The sequence below is a fragment of the Leptidea sinapis genome, chromosome 3 (genome assembly GCF_905404315.1).
Source record: "Leptidea sinapis chromosome 3, ilLepSina1.1, whole genome shotgun sequence".
NCBI lineage: Eukaryota > Metazoa > Arthropoda > Insecta > Lepidoptera > Pieridae > Leptidea > Leptidea sinapis.
The window spans coordinates 1,420,192-1,442,463 of NC_066267.1; the positions used below are offsets into that span (position 1 = coordinate 1,420,192).

General features: G+C 40.1%; 1 protein-coding gene across 2 annotated transcripts; it reads left to right on the forward strand.

Moving 5' to 3' along the window:
* Positions 1-409: 409 nt before the first annotated feature.
* On the forward strand, positions 410-22,015 carry LOC126979401 (forkhead box protein C1-like). 2 transcript variants are annotated; one of them, XM_050828684.1, is made up of 8 exons: positions 410-651; positions 12,670-13,450; positions 14,735-15,290; positions 16,258-16,436; positions 16,514-16,645; positions 17,072-17,189; positions 17,256-17,358; positions 18,814-22,015. In XM_050828684.1, exons 2-8 carry the CDS (start codon positions 12,680-12,682, stop codon positions 18,872-18,874), a joined length of 1,920 nt encoding a protein of 639 aa, XP_050684641.1. In that variant the 5' UTR covers positions 410-651; positions 12,670-12,679; the 3' UTR covers positions 18,875-22,015. The 2 variants fall into 2 exon arrangements, with proteins under 2 accessions (XP_050684641.1, XP_050684642.1); XM_050828685.1 differs by lacking the exons at positions 410-651; positions 17,256-17,358 and adding an exon at positions 10,864-10,915.
* The last annotated feature ends 257 nt before the right edge of the window (positions 22,016-22,272 follow it).

The window sequence follows — 22,272 nt, forward strand, 5'->3', positions numbered from 1 at the left end:
CTTGAGACATAACATGTTAAGTCTCATTTGCCTTGTAATTTCACCAGCTGCGGCGCCCTTCAGACTGAAACACAATATTGCTTACACATTACTGCTTCACGGAAGAAATAGGCGCCGTTGTGGTTTCTATTATCTAGCCGATATCCTGTCATCCTCCCACTGGTAAATTTGTTTTCCTCCCACGGTGATGGTGTTGGTGTCGCGTTCGCGATGGTAATATAGTCGTACTGGTGACGCGAGACGCGAGCCTGGGGTACTAGAAACCAGGCCGCGCATAGCGAGGGCAGAAAATTGTGAAAATGTCGACCAATCACCGCGGGCCTTGCGGCGGCCGCCCCCCATCGCCCCCCCTCCCCCTCGCTACCGCCCCCGCTGCCTCGCGCCGCGACCGCAGTAAGCACCTGAGCGGAGCACGACAGCCGCGGGACTCGTACACGCGCGTCGAATACCTCCTCCGCTCTGTTTGTGACTCTACCTCCGACTCTTGCGATCTTGATGGACCCTAAATGACACATAATACAAAAAATATTGAAAATTTGGACTGCCGCGACGGGATGGGATAAGGAAAAATATTTCATATTGTGTAAATATTGTGAAGTGCGGAACTCAGTGTAATAATTCGACTAAATTTCCTGCTCAATAAACTATCTGGTGAGTATCTACTGCTTCAATATCAGTAACAAGTAATTAGTCAACATAAGCCTTTGTTCAGATACCTCAAAGTTACAAAACAAATTTATAACTCTCTGTCTGTCTGTTCTCTCTTATAATTTCTTCCACTATTTCCTATCTTTACTTGTTTTGCCTTCTATCGTTCTTAGTTCTTAGTTCTTCCAACTTCTGTATTGTCTTCTCGTCGTCTTGTGTATTTTTGTTTATTAGTAATTCAGAAAGCACACGTGGGTTAAAATAAAAAAAAACAGTGTCAGGCCAATATCACATGACAAAGGTGAAATCTTTTTCAATGCGAGGTTAATAATATAATATTTACATAATTATAATTGTATAATATAATATATTACTCTGACTGATCGGGTCCCCTTAGGCAATCGACTTGATATGACTACACCTGAGCGAGCGGTACATATGTAACCCACAAAATGTGTTCAGGGCGATAAATATTTTATATTTTTTTAAATGAAAATAAGGGACTAGACGAGCATGGTAGTTGATACGCCTTATGGATGGTAATAGGATTTTTGATAAAACCCCAAAAATTCTGAGCGGCACTACAACTGTGCTCGTCACCTTGAGACATAAGATGTTAAGTCTCATTTGCCCTGTGATTTCACTAGCTACGGCGCCCTTCAGACTGAAACACAATAATGCTTACACATTGCTGTTTCACGGCAGAAATAGGCGCCGTTGTGGTACCCATAATCTAGCCGGCATCCTGTGCAAAAAAACCTCCTACTGAACTCTGGTACTAACTTGAATCATTGTAATAATTTATGTGTTCGGCCAACTTGCGCCATCACAGATAACACTGATTAAAAAGCAATAAGTCAATAATATTATGTAGTATAATAATATTAACAACAGCAAATCAAAAATACTTTCAAAAAGAAAATTTACGAAAGTATTTCGAATACTGTGTTGTTGTTATGTAGATGGTCGGTTCATGTTCATTCTTATATCTATAACTAGCTGACCAGACAGACACTGTTCTGTCTATAAAAAAAATATAATCTAAGTATTCGGGAATAAATATTATATGTAGTCTAAGGTCGAATGTTATCCAATTTTTTAAATTATTATAATGGATATACTATTTTATCCTTAAGAGAAAGATATATACCCTACCTTTTTTGTAGATCTTTTTATGATACACAATTCCACGATATTTTATTGTATCTCATAGGGTTTAGGCCAGTGTTTTCGTTGAAAGCTCCCAGATGGCTAATCTTTTTCCGACCCCTCCAACAAATATCGTTATAATGTATATGTTATAATGTATAAAAAAGTGTATACAGAAACTTAACAAATTATATACTTAAACCTTTCTCGAGAACCACGCTATTCATTGGTGAAAACAATATGAAAATCAGTGCAGTACTTTTCAAAAGAATTGTTATAAAACCTTTGAGTGGTGAAGGTTACTATAACATAAATGACTTTCTTAATGATGCCACAGATTGGGATTGGAGCGACCGCCCTCAGTCTATTAAATAATAAGTTTAATTGTACAATATTTATTTGTAAAAATATTTATTGATGAAAAAATAGCTGAGTTTGTTGCGCCCATTCTTTTCAGGTCTGAGGGATTCTTTTTGGAATGGGTGGTAGTTTTTGACTTTCAATAAGTGATGTCAAATCCTATTTTGAATAAAAATATTTGAATTTGAATTTATCGCGCACAGACAGACAGACGCGGCGGAGGAATTTGTTTTATAATATGTAGTGGTGTTACAGCGGTGCTGTTTAGGCCGTACAAGATTTCCTCTAAGACTGAGACTAAATATCCAACTACTGCTAACCAAACTAAACTATTCATTTTTAAGGTAGAAAAGGGCGCAGGTTTTGCTAGTTACCTTGGCAATCGTACACAAAATACGAAGGACGGTAGTTAAACGACATTCTCCCAATGCAGATGTGTTAATAGAGGAATCCCACAGGGATCTTTATTGGGACCTAAACTATTTATTCTGTACACTGTAGATTTAATCAAATACAATACTTTATGTAAAAGCCGCATCACTTTTTCAATTTGGATTTATTGTACCTTGTACTTGTACTTTGCCATGTGCAGTCATGTTCAATAATTCCACAGAATTACTGTAATCTACAACACAGTAGTAGTAGTATTCTTTACTCTCTTCTCTTATTCGTCTTATACTTACTGTTATTCTGTGTACTTGTTAAAAAACCACTAATATAGTCGGATCCTCTAATATAGTATAATATTGTCGGAGTTGGTCTTCACCACAAACCGTTCCCCGTGTTTTTTCTTTTTGTCCAAATTTAAATATTTTTTATTTAAAATAGGATTTAAAATCACTTATTGAACGTCAAAAACGACCATACATTCGAAATAGTGTCCCTCAGCCCTGAGACGAACGGGCGCAAGAAACTCAGTGGGATTTATTTCATAAAAATATGGTTACAATGTAATATTATACAAAAATATTTGTAATTAAATAGCCTTAGAGTGTTCGTTCCGAGTCTGTGGTATCATGAAGAAAATAATTTATGTTATTGTAATTAAGACACAAGCGTTTTTAACAATTGTTTAAAATTTCGTACAACATTTGTTTTCTGGGATCATGTTGTAAAAGCATATTCATCCAATAAAAGACTGACTTGTTTTTCGTGACTAACATTATGATTTTGCAGTTTCTAGCAAGTTCCTGAATGTGCTTATGAACATATAGAACATTACCAAGAATATATTGAGATGCAACAGTCAAAATGTTTATTACTTTAAATTTTTCTCTAAATGATTCTGTAGAATCTTGGTTATAAATAGCGCGCAAAAGTTTTGGCATTGATCAGTGATGGATTATGTTCTCTTTGTATTACATCCTTAAATATTTTAGTAAAATGGGAGCGATCAATAGTTAAGGCCGCTAACCAAATCACCATAATAGCGCATAATTGAAACCATTTCTTAACGGTTTATATAAAGCTTATATTTTTACAAAAAATAATTGTATGTGTATAGAGTATGAGAAGAAAATTAATATTTTCTTTACATTTCTGTCTTTAATAGACATTGCGAAAAAAAAATCCCAAATTACCTCTAACTTTTACAGTTGGAGACATGTTAATCATTCACTCTAGATAAAAATTGTATGAAAATTTTTCTTAATTTAATTAATTTACTGTTTACCAATAGCATTTAACATGACATAGTTTTGTTATTTTTGTAAAGAAAATTTTATTATGTTTATAATAAATTAAAAATGCATCTTATTATGAATTAAAACTGTAGCGATCTTGTGCGAGAGAGATAACCTAGTTACTCCAGGCCGTTGGCTCGGTCCCCAGCTTTAACAAGATGAGAGCTTTCATAGGTTTTATTGTCAAGCCCTGGATGTTTTTCTCTGTTTTACTCACGATTGCTAGCTTGACCTGCGTCAGTAATACTTGAGGTGTTTGGTTTCCCTTAGGCCGTTGATTCTACTTGAGCATTACATAAATACACAAGTTGCGATAGACTTGTTTACTTAAGACTATGACTAGTTGTCTGTAGATCTCATCGTCCTGTTTTATTTTCTGGTTCATCATCAGTCATCAGTGATCGGATTGTTTTGTTCGACAGCGGCACGTCCTGCGACTTTGCCCTGCGTACATCGAGTCTAAGGCTGAGATCCATAGAGCGTACTTAGACTTTGCTCAGACTTTACTTACGTAAAATTTTGCTGATTGTGATAAAATCAGCAAAATTTTACGTTTATTCAGTCTAAGAATTAATCTGACAGTTCAATTGTATTTTGTTTTCGGTTTCACCTTTCTTACAAAATCCTAGTTCATTTCCCTAAGCTGTTTATTCCTTATAACACTCACAACACAAGATATCTTTAGGATAAAATAAAATAAAAATTTGTCAGTGTTGGCACTGCACGACAGAAGTGATAGCTGTTAAGATTCACTGACTTGTAAATAGTATTTTTTATTTTTAAGAATTTTTATACTAAATTTTATTTTATCAACGTAAAAATGTTGAGTTACGATTCTTATTTACTGCGCTATTTAAATAATGTGTGTCTACTTATACACGAATAAATTATAATAATAATAGGTCTATTCTATTTGAACTCGTACAAACGTGTTAAAAAACTTTTGATGATGATGATTCAAATTTCAAATTCCCGTCCATTGCCATCGACAAAGTGATTTAAGTACTAGCAGCCCAGCAAAACTCTCTAATAAATCTCTTACGCGGTCTTCCAACTTTTCTAATGCCCACCTGCCCTTTCCATTTCGTTGTCTTTATCGTCCATCTGTTAGTCGTGATAAATGATCGTCGACAATTGCCATATAGTAATTACTACTATTCAAACTTATGTCAAATGTGCAGTTTTCAAACTATAATAAATTTCAATTTTTACCTAAGCAATCCCGCCACTTAATACGTAGTATTTACATCCTCTTTAGATTTAAGTTCACAGAGCGGGCGAAGGCCGTTCCCAATATTCAGTCTATCTCTTACTTGAGATAAAAATCGTAACTATCTTTGACTTTTCTGTCCCAATAAACTTATCGACGGTAACTCACCTTATCCGTACACGCTGTCTGTCAATGGGACGACGTATAGCTTACCAGCGATAGAAGTTTGTATGGAAATTGCAATTGACGCGTCCCAATATAAGGCGATGAGAATGACTTATCGGGTATATTGGGACAGCTTCAGATTATTGTCAGCTAATTACTAACAGTGGAAGGTAGTAGTATCTGTAGATAGTATATTGGGAACGGACGTAAGATTAGTCAACTGCAAAAACTGTTTGTTCGTGTTGTTTGCCCTACGTCATACAAGAGACCACGAGGACCATTTAATTTCTTAAACTTATATTATTATAATGTATTATATCACTAAGACCATCCTAGTACCACCAAATCGATAACTTTGATCTAATAGATTGAGTTCTCACGGCCCACTATCTACTTACATCTCATTGTTGTGACAAGCACACGCATTAAGATTAAGTATTGGTCTCCACTGTGATACCACACTACCTTAAGAATAATAGCTTTTATATTACGGCAACTATTAGATGCATGTGTGCGAGGCATCTTGACACTCAATGGCATCTTTCAAATTTTGTAACATACGCTTCGTATTATTTACATTGAAATTAATAAAATACAAAATACTTACTGATGATATATATTTATGTGATCCCAGTGTCTTTCTTATTTCTTGTGTATTATTTTTACAATGTTTTAACACGCAACCCGGCACTTTAGTTTCAATTATTAGCAAACTTTAACAGAACATGTGGCCCGTCGCACATTGTTCTAGAGTACGTCAATTTTGGCGCAGTATTAGTTGCCGCACTTTGCGACTAGGCCTGCGGTATCTAGTTGGAGCGCAGAGGAAACCAATTCTTAATCTAAGGACACGCAGTTGTTTTTCCGAGAGGACGCCGCGGGCTCCATGTCACTGCACGATTACAGATTATGTTACAACACACACGCGGAGAAAGAAAATATTGTCCATACTGGATGCGAGACACAATTAATTTATATTATATGTTCTACAAACACGTTCCTGTGTTGGTCCCTTTTGGTTTTAAGTATTGAAAGTTCTGGATTATGCTTGACGAATTGCAAGATTTCCGGGATTCAACTTCAAATATTTTTATTTAAAATAGGATATAATGTCACTTATTGAAAGTCAAAAACTACCACCAAAAGGCATGCCTCAGCCCTGAGAAGAACAGGCGCAGCAAAACTCTTCGTACTTCTATTGTAACCATATTTGGTTACAATGTAAAATCGTACAATAAAATTTATTATTTAATAGCCTGTAGGCGTCAAGTCATTTATGTTATAGTAACCTTTACCACACAAACATTTTTTAACAAGTCTTTTGAATTTTGTAATACATTTGTTTTCAACATTTTCTGGGATCTCGTTGAAAAAGCATATACAACGCCCAAAAAAGACTTATTAACTCGACTTATCCGAGTATTAGGCATTATAAGCTAATTCCTGGTGTTAACATTATGGTTATGACAGTTACTAGCAAATTCACTTAGGTCTATGTACATACATAACATTATCAAGAATATATTGAGAGGCAACAGTCAAGAAGTTTATTCCTTCAATGATTCTTTTAACATGGAAAAAATATTTAAAAAGTATCTTTTGTTTTTAAACAAATCCTTGCAGAAAGATAACATACTTACTGCAATGGGTATCATTTCAAAGGAAGCTGAAAGAACTACTGTTTTCAAAGGGAGCTCTTTGTCACTCCAACTCCAAGGAGTGACCGGCTGACACACGACTGATGAATGTTTGAAATATTTGGTAACGCGTGAGCTGCAATGGTCCAGTTGTACCAAAATAACATTTAAAAGATCTTCAACGACACGAGGTAACTAGCGCATTAAGTTATAAGCAATATATTGTCACGAGAGTGGGTCAGGGATTGGAAAGTAATATACAGTTTTTTTTATGAAAATACGGGACGAGACGTGCAGGACGTTCAAGTGATTGATACACCCTGCCCATTATAATGAAGTGCCGCTCAGGATTCTTGAAAAGCCCACAAACTCTGAGCGGCACTACAATTGCGCTCGTCACCTTGAGACTTTAGATGTTAAGTGTCATTTGCCCAGTAATTTCACTAGCTACGGCGCCGTTCAGAACGAAACATAGTAACGTTTACAAATTACTGATTTACTCATAATCTAGCCGGCATCCTGGGTAAAGGAGTCTCCCACTGGTAAAGCTTAAAGGAACGATTTATTTCCGTTCACTTCCATGAACTTACACTTCGCCGGTCTGCCGCTGTTCCTCTTCAGAAGGCGATGCCTTCAGTAGATCACACCGCACCGATCACTACTTTCCACTTTTCATACTTTTTACTACTTCATCTTCTCTTCCTTCTTTTCCTTCTCACTTAGCGTGAGGCTTATATACCCCCAAGTCTGTTCTATTTTAAAATGATTTTCTTCCATCTTTAAATTTAAATTGTACTAGAAATTTAAGTAAACAATTTTCCGCTGAGCTACGAGTATTGTATCTCTGACAACTGTCGAAATTATCAATGCCTTGAAGTTTGACAACTCTCGTCATGTACATCGAAGCGTTGCTACGCAACAATATTTTATTATTATCAAAGTATAATAAATGTAATCCTGTGTACATGTACCTTATTATGAAATGTGTTTTACATACATTCACACTTCGCAACGATGTTTACATTGTTCTACATTGTCCGAGCCAAAACTAGCTTCTTTTTGTAAGCGTTTCATCGTGTTTTTAAAAATTATCATCATAAGTTGTTCTTACCAGTAGGAGGCTCCTTTCACCAGTGGGAGGCTCCTTTGCACAGAAAGCCGGCTAGATTTTGGATACCACAACGGCGCCTATTTCTGCCGTAAAGCAGCAATGTGTAAACATTACTGTTTCGGTCTGAAGGGCGCCGTAGCTAGTGAAATGACTGGCCAAATGAGACTTAACATCTTATGTCTCAAGGTGACGAGCGCAGTTGTAATGCTGCTCAGAATTTTTGGGTTTTTCTAAAATCCTGAGCGGCACCGCATTGTAATGGGTAGGGCGTATCAATTTCCATCAGATGAACGTCCTGCTCGTCTCGTGTTTTATTTTCATTAAAAAAAAAGTTGGTAATTAGGAAACAATATCAATTGATGACCTAACAAGATAAATAGATATAGGAATTTCAATTGTTTTCTTACTTTTAATAGGTTTTAAATATTTAATTATCCCTCACTGAGAAGAGCTTAAAAAAGAAAACTTAAGTAGGTAGTCTGGGAGCCATAATACGTACATCCACTCCCACTCAACACCTTAGGGAGGAGAGGTTGGCTTATTACATTAGGATTATGCATTTTAGAAAATTTATTGAATTAGGCGTTACTTTACGGAAATCCATAATTATACAAATGATTTAAGTTATTTTTAGTGTTAATTCGTTGTCTCGCCAAATTTTGCCAAGTCTCGTTCCAGATTTTGGCGAGACAATACGTCCTGAGGATGCCTCGTGTAGAGGCGAAACACGTGTCGAATTGTTTTAAAGACAAATAATGGCGGAATTTGTTAAATCCAAGATTATATACTAATTAAATTGATTAAATACTAAAGAAAACTTAAATCATTTGTATAAATATGCATTTTATTTTGTATTAATGATAGTTCGTTTTTGATAGGTACTTGATCTCGATTTGCACCTATAATTGGGGTGTCACCTAAATTGATATATCTGTGTTACTTATTAAGGAATTGTATTGGTGCTCACCATTTTGGAGCAATAAGTAAAAAAAAACGTATGAATGGTAAAAAATTAATTAACATCTAAGGCTTAGGTTAAGGATTGGTCGCCGCTGCGCTCCAACTAGATACCGCATGCGTAGTCGCAAAGTGCGGCAACTAATACCACGCCCAAGTTAGTGTACTCGAGCCAGTCTCGAACAATGTGTGACGTTGACGTGGCACATGTTAAACTTGTCTAATAATTGAAACTAAAATGCCGTAGTATAACTAAAATGTAGCGTAGTAAAATTTTGTAAAAAGAATACCACAGAAAATTAGAAAGACACTGGGATCTGTAAGTATTTTGTATTTTATTAATTCAATGTAAAATAACACGAAGCGATATTGTATATCGGTCTGACGCGCCGTAGCTAATGAAATGGACTGGGCAAATGAGACTTAACATCAAGGTGACGAGCGCAATTGTATTGTCGCTCAGAAATTTGGGTTTTTCAAGAATACTGAGCGGCACTGTATTGTAATGGGCAGGGCGTATCAATTGCCATTAGCTGAACGTCCTGCTCGTCACGTCCCTTACTATAAAAAAACACGAATCACTTTGAACAATTTCGTGTTAGTGTGGGCGATAACATTTGTTACTGGACTATTATATCAATGAAGGCAATTTGTAAGGATCTAAACGGTCGCTTATGTAGAGTGCAGCCTGGTTGGTGGTCTCTTCACCTTCGTCTCGGTGCATTTCAAGTCAGGATCATGTCCACCGCATCCTTACGTTGCTAAAGAAGTAAAAAGCTCTCTTTCACCCAAATTGTATAAGAGATAATGTCGTGATGGATTCGTAAGTAGTTCGAAGTCTGTTGCCAATATTGGCTAAATGTTGGAGTCAACTTTATTCGTACCTCGTGCCCTCGCCCTCCACGGAGGACTTTAGCTTAGTATTAAATAAAAATATACATACCTACATGTAAATAAAATACTCTCCTTTACATTTAAACATTTTTTCATGCGATCCAACTATTTCTTAAAACTTCTCTCCCAAAAGCATTTTGAAGACGAGCGGCACAGTCTTGCGGAGAGAGAGAACTTTTAAAAATCATAAAAAATCATTATTTTTCCTACTCAAGAGACTTAATTCCACTTTCGTTGCGTACGTAGAACTTTGATGTGTGATAAAAAACAAATGACAAATAATTTCCCGCCAATTGTTTATTTTATTACTAAGAAGGTTGCAACGTTCCAAAAAATATAACATTCATTTAGTGTGCCCCATGTATTTGACTGCCATCTTGCAACCCTATTTCTGTGGATGGAACAAAATAATGTAAAAATCGCGATACAAAAATATATGTGTTGATCGTAGACGGGTGAAAATTTTAAGTTGTATGTATTTTTTAATACTGAATCATAATAAAATAAAAATGAAAAAAATAAAATATTTAGGGGTGGGTGACCCTCATTTAAGGGTATGAAAAATAACCAACCCGATATACACAAAAATTTTCAAACAAATTGGTTTAGCCGTTTCGGAAGATAACAAGCACCGGGACCCGAGAATTTTTTATATAAGATTATAGTCGGTCGTGTTGAATGTGTGGTGGTTGCCGGGTCGCTCCTGGCCGCCTGTAACTGTCTGCGTGTTATCTCCCGCGAGATGTAGGACCGCTTATCGCGAGCAAACATCGCCCCCGCCCGCACCCCGCCCGCACCCCGCCCGCACCCCGCTAACAACTCACAACTCCATGATTACGTGAAGCAAAAACTATCACTACGTGGAGTGTGCCAAGAGTACTGTCAACAACCAGCCAAACCCATATCCATATCTAAAGCTATATATTGGATGTAATGTGGACAGAAATACCTGGATAGTGGATATATATGGCAGCGTTTGGGGTGCGTGATGATAATTTATATAATAGGCGTTCCACAGCGGCGCTCACCCCAGGGCCAAGACACCGGCGTCGTGCCCTCAGGACGCTTGGCATCGCGACGAGCAATACCGTCAGTGAATGAAGTAGGTACCATCTATTGAGCAACAACATGTTTACGCACCCTTAACATTAAATACCGATTAGATATATTCTATTAAAAAAAAACTATACCTACTGACTAATAGTGCATACTGATTTTTTAAAATAAGTTAAGGCCAGTTTTTAGTGACATTGTAATGTCATGTATACACTTTATTGACATTAAAATAAGTCTATAACGAATGAAGTTACCAGTGTGAGATGTCGAGCGTTCTAATTAGTAATTTAATTTTGGTATTGGCTACATATACACCAGGGGAACATAAATATGGTAGTGGTGATAGTAATGTCTTTCATAGCGGTTGACATCATGTGTCATCCTAGCAACATGTACCAGGACTTCATATGCAGCTTAGAGGTTCATGTACAATACACGTTTCACTTCTGGCATGTGTAATTTGTACGCATGCATTTTTTTGTTCTATTGACTTTGGGTATTGTTTTTAATTACCGACCTTAAGTTTAGCTCGAATACGAATTTCCGCCTGCTTCTTTTGTGATCATTTTTTGTTCAATTTCTTTGGAATAAGTTCCTAGTTGTTAGACATTGTAGGAAAGCTAAGAAAACTTTCATATTTTTAATAATCTGCAGGTTAACGTTAAGTATAACGTTTTTTTTTTGTTTTTAAGGCATTTTATTGAAAAAAAAAATAAAAAATAAATTGAAATCAGATCATTTTTCATCTCGTATGTTTAAATTTGGCCCGATAATTGTTGTTTAAATATTGATAAATAGCCGGTTTTTAATCGTTTTTATAAATCAGAAGAAAGAATATAATTTATACTTTTTCTCAAATAAATATTTGATGTTGCATTTTTGGCGTGTTTCGAAAAAAGCTAAAAACTTGATAACTCAAACGAATGATTCATATGGGGATTCAAATAATCGCAATTAATCACCTCTATGACCTCCTAACGGAATATGACGAAACACCAATAACCCTGTATAGAGGATGTGAGCTTCATGTATATTACTAGCGATGTCGGCTTCGTCCGCGTGGAACAGCTACTTTGGTCAGTAATTGTCCAATAAGACACAAGAAATAATAAAATTATTTATTTCATGCAGACAGATTTAGTCGGACCTTTTACGCCCCCGTGTAAAAGCAAACTGTTTTGTTTGTTGTGAATGATTATTGCAGAACTTATAAAGCAATTTATTTTGCATGAATTTTTCAATTATTTTACTAAAAGTGGATAATATAGATATTGGGCTATAGCTACTGGGATTCTTAGAAACATAAAATCTAATATTTGACACAATATACAAGTCACGGGAAACCTCCATAAAGTTGAAGTATTAAATCTATTTATTTATTTATGTTAGTGTCCGCCTTGTTCTCATTTGCCCATTCGTGGGCGCGGCGCGAAGATATGCCCGCGGTCCGGTCAGCGCGGCGCTCCGGCGAGGTGCCGGTGTCAAGGGTGAGCGTCACTCGCCACGTGCCGGCGCCGGCGCTGTGTGCCCGCTTGTTACTCGTCCCTGTTTGTATTTGTATTTCCGAGACAACTCACGTTTTCCGTCGCAAAGCTTGCGGCCGCGCCGCCTCTGTCAACAACACGCGCCGAGCCTCCTCCCGCGGCCACGCTAACCTGCACCTTACGTCAACGGCGGAGAGTGCGCACATTTCGCTCCGGACACTGGCCGAGATCAAAGAACTCTACTTCCTAAAATGTAATTATCCTGTTTGTTGAGACTGTTTTACAATGCCATGTTAATGCCGGTTTGTTGTCGCAGCTCGGACCTCATGGAGGACGCGGTCATGCGGCAGGTGCGTGACGAGCACCGCGACGACCGCGAGGAGGCGCTGCAGCTCGTGAAGAGCGAGGGGAGGGCGGAGGGTGAAGCGGCGGGGGGAGGCAGCGAGCAGCACTCGGTGATCACGTCGCGGCGGACGCTACGGACCATCACGGCCTCGGGGCACATCACGGAGACGGCCGCGGGGGACGAGGGCGTGAAAGACGAGCCGCCCGAGCCACCGCTGCCGGAGCACGAGCAGCTGCACTACGCGCCCGTCGCCAAGGTGGAGGACGAGCCGCCGCAGCGACACCACTACGACGACGAGCGCCTGCGGGCCGCTGAGGCGGACGCGGCGCGCTACCTCGCCTTCAAGCAGGAGCCCTACCGCGTACTGCAGTCGCCGGCGCCTGCGCCCCCCGCACCCTCGCCTCAGCTAGACAAGCGCGTGCCGGTATCCCAGCAGTACACAGCAAGGGCCCCACCCCCTCGCACTGCGCCCTACCCGCGCGGCCTGGCGCTGCGCTACGGAGGGGGCGGGGCGGCCGATGACCCTGACGATGACACTTTCCTGCATAAGGAGAAGAGCGACCAACTGCAGCAGGCGTATGCAGCAGCTGGTGAGGCGGCTGCAGCAGCGGCAGCAGTGGCAGCAGCTACGGGGGCGACGCACGACGCCGCGCGTCACTACGTTTTGACGGATCAAGGCTCCTCGGCGCTCGAGATGATCCAGAGCACGGCACTGAGCAACCAGCAGGCCGTCGGTGTGGCCTACCAGCAGGTGCGCTCCTTATGCTGTCCCGATAGACTGACAGTCAAGATCAAACAAATATCTCATCTCATCTCATGGAGATCATGAAATGTAGCAAAGTAGTACTATTGTTCGAATCCAGTAATAACGAAGAAACTGGCAATTACAGGCCTGTATCGCTTTGCCGGTTCTCAGGATAATACTTGCTCATAATATGTTACCCCAATTTAATAAAAAAATCTACCTTTCATGACCAGCAATATGGTTTCTCCAAAGGTCACATTCACCAAAAATTGAAGCCGTCTAATATATTAGTTATTCTAATATATTAGTCTAATATATTAATTTCTTCTATGAAAATAAGGGACGAGACGAGTAGGACGTTCAGCTAATGGTAATTGATACGCTCTGCCCATTACAGTGACCTTCAGGATTCTTGAAAAGTCAAAAAATTCTTAGCGGCTACAATTATAAGTCTCATTTATCCAATAATTTCACTAGCTACGGCACCCTTTTGACTGAAACACAATAATGCTTACACATTACTGCTTCACGGAAGAAATAGGCGCCGTTGTAGTACCCATAATCTAGCCGGCATCCTGTGTAAAGGACCCTCGTACTGATAAAATATTATATTACTTAAAAATATTTTTAATACATGAGAAGAGGTGCAACATGCTATTGGAATATTCTGTGACCTAACCAAGGCGTTCGATTGCGTAAAACTCATTGTTACTGAAACTGGAGCATTACGGTATTAGTATATATAGTATAGCACTTAACCTAATGAAATCATACTTAATAGATATAAATGATTAGCCGCTGTTACTCCAAACACTATCAAAGATGGTGCTGTTTGCAGATCATTGGTTTTTAAAATAACGCTTTACTTCAAGTCCAAAGTTGGTTTACAGTAAATAATTTAAAACATAACGACAAAAAAAAGTGTATACGATTTATTTTAACAAATGTCAAATGTAGCGATTATGATATTATATAAAATGGGAAAATGGTTTAAGAAAGCCTTAAATGATTGGTATTCCAATCAAGAAAGTTATATAGATATTTATAAAGAGACACAATCATCTTCCTTAAAAGCTGACAACGCTCCTGTGATTCCTCTGGTGTTGCAAGAGAATATGGGCGGCGGAAATCACTTAACACCAGGAGATCCCTACGCTCGTTTTTCCTCCTTTTCCATACAGTAAAATACATTATTAGCTGTTACAATTTGCTGTTTGGCCATTTCTGTCGGCCATATTATATCCGTAACGTTTATAAATAAATTAGTACAACAGAGCTTACGTGGAACAGGTTAAATATGAGAGCCGCGGTGAGGGCGACGCTCGCGCCGGTACGTACGCCAGTTTACAACCAGTTACGTCGGTCCAGGGCTACACGTACGCGGGGCAGAGCCCCCAGTACGCCGCCGGGGGCTACGGCGCGTACGCGGGTGGCAGCAAGGAGCTGCTCACGCTGTACGGCGGGGGCGGCGGTGCAGGAGGAGGAGGTGGTGGAGGGCGTGGAGACGACTCTCCGCCGTCGCAGCTGCTGTACCGCTCGGACCCCACGCTGTCGTCGTCGTCGCTGGGCGCGCGGGGCCACGTGGTGTACGGGTCCGTGGTGCCACAGGCCCCGGCCGTGTACGAGGCGCCGCCCAGCCCCGGCAGCCAGCAGGTGACGCTGTACACCCACGGCAGCGCTGTCCAGTACAAGGTGGGCGGCGACCACTACCTGGGCCAGGGCGGCGGCGTGGAGTACGTGCCCGTGTCGGGCTACGAGGGCGGCCTGCTAGTGGAGAGCTATCCTGCACCCGCGCAGCCCTGGCCACCACACAACCTGCTGCCCATCGACGAGGGCTTCGACCCAGGTGAGTGGTGCCTCCCATATAGGCTCCAAATGTAGATCATCATCATCAGCCAGAAGATGTTCACTGCTGGGAAAAGGCCTTCCACAAAGATTTCCACATGGATTGTTCCTGCGCTGCCCTCATCCAACGTATTGCGGCGATCTTGACCAGATCTTCTGTCCATCTTGTGTACCTACCAACACTGCGCCTTCCGGTACGTGGTCGCCATCCAAGGACTTTACTGCCCCAACGGCTATCTGTCCGCCGAGCTATGTGCCCTACCCACTGCCACTTCAGTTTCGCAATTATTTGGGCTATGTAACATCTAGTTTGTAAATGTAGATATAGTATCTTCAACAGAAACAGTTTCAAAGGGACGGTAGCCTCATTCTGTTAAAAAATAACCTAAAGTGTAAGTAAATCAGGATATAATAAACTTAACTTTTGAACGCACTATTTAATTGGTCTATGTAGGGCTAAAGAAAGCAATCATAATATGTGTATATAGACCACCGGATGCCCTCTATCGGTTATTTGAATCTTTGATGAAAGATGTTCTTAATCTTGTAGGTACTAGTAAAAAACAAATAATGATAACTGTAGATTCCAACATACTAGTTGACTCGAAAATAAGAAATACATTCCATTGTCTTTTTAAATCATATGATTTAAGTTATATAACTTAAATGGTTTTTTAAACGAAGCAACTCGAATCACTGCGTCAAGAGCCACCTGCCTAGATAATATGTTTTATATTATTGTCAGTCTCAGTCTGGAAGACGCAGCGTTGTATAGCCCCCCACAAGATGGACCGACGATCTGGTCAAGATAACCGGAACTTGTTGGATAAGGGCAGCGCAGTACCGATCGTCGTGTAAATCGTTGGGGGAGGCCTTTGTCCAGCAGTGGACGTCTCCCGGCTGATGATAGTATACCCCACCGTTCGTGAACCACTTCGGGAGGTTAATGTAATGTGCTGATGCCGCAGGAATGGCCGGCATGGGCGAGGTGAAGGAGTGCGTGAACTGCGCTGCCGCCACCACACCGCTGTGGCGCCGCGACGGAACCGGCCACTACCTGTGCAACGCGTGCGGCCTGTACACGCGCATCAACGGCGTGAACAGGCCCCCACTCAAAGGTCAGAAGACGAAGCCTCAGCAAGCACTGGTGAGTAGCAATCCTTCTCTCTGAGCTTGATCTCCTCGCCCTGGCCGGCTGTAGCTAATGTAATCTGTATTTCGCAGCCCACCAACGGCAACCGGCGGGTAGGAGTCACATGTGCTAATTGCCGCACCTCCAACACCACGCTGTGGAGACGGAACAACAACGGCGAGCCCGTGTGCAACGCCTGCGGCCTGTACTACAAATTGCACAACGTGAGTAGATTCGCTGATCAATGAACAGCTATCTGAACTAACAATAGTGTGAATACACAAACAGTAGCTGATAGCGCCCACTATCGCCGAGCTATGCACCGATTAGCGCAACGCAGGACAAGCCAGCGCCAGCTCCGGTATATCTAATCAACGGCAGTCACCGTGGTTATCAGGGAACTCCTCGGCAAATATTGGACCTGTATAAAAAAATCAAAACACTGGGTCTCATCTAATCTCGCGAGATAAACGGCCGGGGCTACCGACTGATAGAGAATTATCATCGCGAGCGAATATTCATAATGAGATAAATAATCTTTTATCAATTATCTGCCAGCGAGTAGATAGGCTTGTTTAAAGGATGATATGAGCACGTGGCTCTAGATTACGAGGAGTTCCCCGGCGTGACGCATCTCGGGCGTGTTTCAGGTGAACCGGCCGCTTAGTATGAAGAAGGACGGCATCCAGACGAGGAAGAGGAAGCCGAAGAGTATGGGCGGGCATGGCAGCGTGTCGCGGGGGGGTGGCGGTGGAAGCTCGCTTTCAGGTGGGTGGTAGAGTGGGGGGAGGGGGCGCTCTGGTGGCCAGTGATAACCGGTGTGCGTGTCCGCAGCGGAGGCTCCCCCGCCCTCGCACAAGGAGCTGCCCCCGCTGTTCGCGGCCCTGGAGGGGGGCGCGCTGCTGCTCCTCCCGGCCCACCACCACCACCAACACACGTGAGTGACCACCACGCCACTCGCACCCACTCGCCACCCTGCACCCGCACCCGCACCCGCACCCGCACCCCTAGAGTAAGACACAGCGTATTGCGCTTAAAACTTCTGCTGCCTTAATTTTTTTTCAATGAAAATAAGGGACGAGACGAGCAGTACGTTCAGCTGATGGTAATTGATACGCCCTGACCATTACAATGCAGTGCCTTTCAGAATTCTTGAAAAACCCCAAAAATTCTGAGCGGCAGTACAACTGCGCTCGTCACCGTGAGACATAAGATGTTAAGTCTGATTTGCCCAATAATTACACTAGCTACGGCCGCCCTTCAGACCGACACACAGCGATTCTCTTCTTCAGATGCTTATACATTACTGCTTCACGGCAATATTTTCATTGATAGTTCCCTACTAATAGAATCAATGACAATAATTGTTTTTAACGTCATTGAATAGAAATACATATACATGAATATGAACTTTGTTAGAAAAATCATAATTGAATTAACGAACATTTCTGATTTGAATTCGTTCAATTAATGCTTCTTTGTGCGGTGTATCAAGGGCGATGCGAAATAGGTAACATCAAAAGACCGCGTATACTTTTCTAAAAGGCCGGCAAAGCTCCTGTGATGCCTCTGGCGTTGCAAGAGAATGTGAAGAAGAAATAATTAACTGGCGTATAATATATAGATCAGCTAGATTTAAGGGCTCTTTCATAGACTTGTTTTTTTAATTTTACAATAAAATATCAGCCAGTATACTAGGACTATTTTTCAAAACAACTCACCTCGCACAAATTCAAGAAATGTATTAAAGCTTCTTTGACAAAGAAGGATTACTACAGGAGGATGATGATGTATGGTTCTTGACTTTAGCCACCTAAAATGGTATTTATGTAATCAATTTTGGTGTTATATGATTTAAAAGATGGGTTGGGAGTTTCTTATCAGTTCTTCTCCCCTTGTTAAAGTCCCTTTACATGTAGCTTCATGACTTTTACCAAGTGTTGTTACAATATGAAATGTTATTGTCACTCCTTATCTATCTATATAAAAATGAATTGCTGTTCGTTAGTCTCGCTAAAACTCGAGAACGGCTGGACCGATTTGGCTAATTTTGGTCTTGATTTATTTGTGGAGGTCCAGGGAAGGTTTAAAAGGTGAATAAATATGAAAATGCTCGGAATTAAATAAAAATACCAATTTCAGTTTTACGGACATAATATGGAAGACTCAGTAAATAAGTTTAATGACAATCGTAACCGTCTGAGCGTGACGGTAGGTGGCAGCACACGGAGTACTGGAGCCTCAGTCCTCAGCCCACGAAGTCCTGATGCACGCGTTAGTGTGACAAGTGTGAGTGACGGGTGACTCCTGTCTTGCCGATGATCGCCGCCAGGTGTCTTCGCGTGTGTGTGTGAGGCGTGATGTACTACAACACTTGTGTGTGTGTTCACAGGGTATCCACGGTAGAAACGCCGCCCGATGCCGCTCCCGTCCACCGACCAGGGCCTTCCTAGGGCTCCCAGGTCGCTCGCCGTGTAATAAAACAACCAAAGTCACCAATGAGAAGTGCGCCTACACCTTGCACCTGGCACCTGAGGCCTTACACCCAGGGGCGTGTATACCATATAGGCAATTAGGTAGTGCCGACCTCGTTAAGAACATACATAACTATACCACTAGTGTAAATTGATTTAGTTTATTTATGTGCCGTAATTTATTACCAAACAATTGAATACCCATTCATAAAATCTTTCCTTACGGTAGATCTTATATACCTCTTTAGAGATCTTTACTTACTTTAAGACCGCAAAGCCTAGTACTGTCGGACCAAAGCGCAATTACGATAGTTAAATTTCGACCTTTCTAGAAAATCAATGCACGCCCCTGTTTACACCTGACCCAATAACACTTATAATAGAAATGACACAATATCTGAAATAATAATGACCGCTGTATTCAAATAGTTGTGCTGCGTCACTTATCATGTTGTGGATATAGAGCAGGAGGTGCCGGGCTGCGGGGTGCAGTCATCAGATATTTATTAAAACTAGTTAGGATTTAATATAAGTATTATTTGGAAAGAAAACATTCAAAGCCAAAGATAGAGACGATTTGTACCAAATAAAGTGTATACCAGGTAGAAAATAATGGCTGAACAAATAGAGCAATATTTAAACAGTAATTGTGAGTTACATTCGCAATATAAGTTTATGATAGTGATAAGATACTGTACCGACGACACGCCACTACACGCTTCGCACTACGAGTGACGTCATCGGAACACACACGCCGCGGGCTCCGCGCCTATATTTACAATAATAATAATTTGATTAAAGACTTGTTATACTCCAAAAAGTATTTAATATTAATCAGCCTATCGGAACTCTCTAAGAAAATCGCGATTCACTCGATTGTATGAAACGTGCAGTCATTGATAGATTGACAGATAAAATTTTGTTAATAAAGGGAGATCGAAGACCGAAATCCAATTACGTTTTAAACCAACTGTTCGCTTTTAAACTTAGTCGGATTATACTTAGTCGCCAATCGTTACCTAAACTTTAATTAATACTATTTCATACTCATGTCAAATGACTGCACGTTTCATACTAAACTAAATTTCAATTTTTACTTAGGCAGCCCCGCCTCTTATTACGTAGCTTTTACATCCTCTTTGTATTAATATGACATGTAATAAAAAAATTGATTTAAACTAGGTATCTACTTATGTATAATATTTTAATTGGGCACTGATTTAAAGCCTCCGTTACAATCCGCAAGTATATTAACAAATTCGTCAAAAATATTCTTGGCGTGTGATTTACCAAATAATATAAACAGGATCTTGTCAGTTGACTGTTCCGATTGCTCACGGCACTGACCTGTATAAATACCACTGGACAGGCTGTTCCAATGTTTTGACAGCAAATTTTTGTGCCAATTTGAAGCGCCATTCATTCATACTTTCGCTACATGGCCAACAGCGCTTAAATGGCGAATATCAAACAGGCACATAAGCACTTTGATAGCCGCCAGTCCAGTGGTATATAGTAGAGGTCAGTGGCTCACGGTAACCAGTAACCACCCCAATGGTTATTTGCCAGTTGTAAATATTATATAGCTTTATATAGGGTGGAGTTCTGTGCCAAGTGGGTATTGTTCAAAATAAACGTCAACACTAGTGATGTGCCGAGTATGGCTTGACTCGATTCAGACTTGATTCCCGATTTGGGCTCGCTTACTCGAATACCAATAAATTTTGATTGGAGTATGCCTGACTCGTTTCTGGTACTCGAGTCAGGAAAATCGACTTCGTACTCGCTGATTCGATACTATAATGTGTTAATTTCTTAAATAGCTCCTAAAAAATCTTTTTTTTTTTTGTGTAATAAAACTATAGAATTTGATCACATTTCTGGTTCCTATTATCCCTTATTCCTAGATACCTCCTAAGTATGTGCCATGATTTTTTTGGAATATTCAAAAATATTTTCATCAAAAATGTTCGTAGTGTCATTTATTGAAACGTACATGTTGTTTTAACTCCATTTCGATTAATTTTCCTTGTTCTTTTAAAATTGGTAGCGGACTCTAATTTTAGCGTAGTTCTGGACTCGAGTCAACTCAATAACTCGAGAACTGGGCTCGAACCGCGCATTCGAGTGATAAATTGACTCGAGTCGACTCCTCCAAAACAGCGACTCGGCACATCACTAGTCAACACAGCGGCACATATTGTCAGCTGTGGAACTGGTAGGGTGAGTCCTCCGCAGTGAGAGGGAGGCAAGGAGGAGGGATCTACACGCATGAATATAAATATATTAATACCACGTACCTAGTTGCCGACCCTCGTAATGTATGACAACTTAGGAAAGTTGATAGGTTAGTGACTAGAGTCGTTCCGCATAGCACTTTATTTCAGAAAAATTGCTGTTGGATGAATATTTTCAATAAGATCCCTGATTCATTTAAGTTGTTACCTTTTTCAAGATTTAAAGTATCCTTACACAGTTGGCTTCTTCAAAACACTTTTTTTTTCTATAGAAGTGTTTTTTTACTACAAAGAGTAAAGGATTTTGACATTGCATTCTAAGTGGATTATTCTTATCTTGACTTTAATATTTTTTTTGTTATGTATCAAATTATAATTTTGTATAAATATAAAATAAAATAATTAATATTGTAATTAAATTTTTGCCAAAGACCAAATTTGCATGCTATTGGTAATGGCTAAATAGGAGATACTTTAAGCTATTGTAAGACCAAATTTGTACCACCCTATTTAATAGCAAATAATAATCATTCATTCATTCATATCTATGAATGAACGAATGAATGGTGATGTTACGATATGTCAGTCAATTAGCAAGTGTATATCATGACACCCGTCCCTGATCATTACGAATTTATGATGTAACTATATATAATAAGCTTGTTATGAGTTGAATATCTGTTGTTGTAAATGACTGTTTGTATGTTAATACCTATGTACGTATCTACATATATACCTGCGTCATAATATATAATAGTTGTGCAAGCATTTATTAACGTTAAATAAGTGTAATTGAACATTGTAATATAGTTTGTATAGTTTTATTATATGTTGTATAGATAGGTAATTATATAAGTTTGTAATAAATATCTTGCCAGAGCTACTCTTTGTTTTCTTGCGTCCGAGATCATGTCGGTAAGATGGGTGTTCAACTCCAGTTAAGTTTACTCTATGTAATCATAGATGGCGCTGTATTTTTATTGTGAATGGGTCTGGTGGGGCTCCAGCATGACGTCGACTACGGTGCGTTCTTCTCCTGCGGAGGCAGACTCCAGAATATTCCTGAAGGTTGTCATAAAGAGATGTATTTTGAAATTACAAGGTATAAGCTGATGGGGATCAATAAATAGGAACAGCTAT

What these genes read in the sequence shown, in the direction of transcription:
- LOC126979401 (XM_050828684.1), top strand. Translation starts at nt 12,680, where the DNA reads ATGGAGGACGCGGTCATGCGGCAGGTGCGTGACGAGCACCGCGACGAC. An exon ending in CGACGAGGGCTTCGACCCAG is followed by an intron (nt 15,291 to 16,257) that starts GTGAGTGGTGCC and finishes CTGATGCCGCAG; the next exon opens with GAATGGCCGGCATGGGCGAG. An exon ending in CGAAGCCTCAGCAAGCACTG is followed by an intron (nt 16,437 to 16,513) that starts GTGAGTAGCAAT and finishes TGTATTTCGCAG; the next exon opens with CCCACCAACGGCAACCGGCG.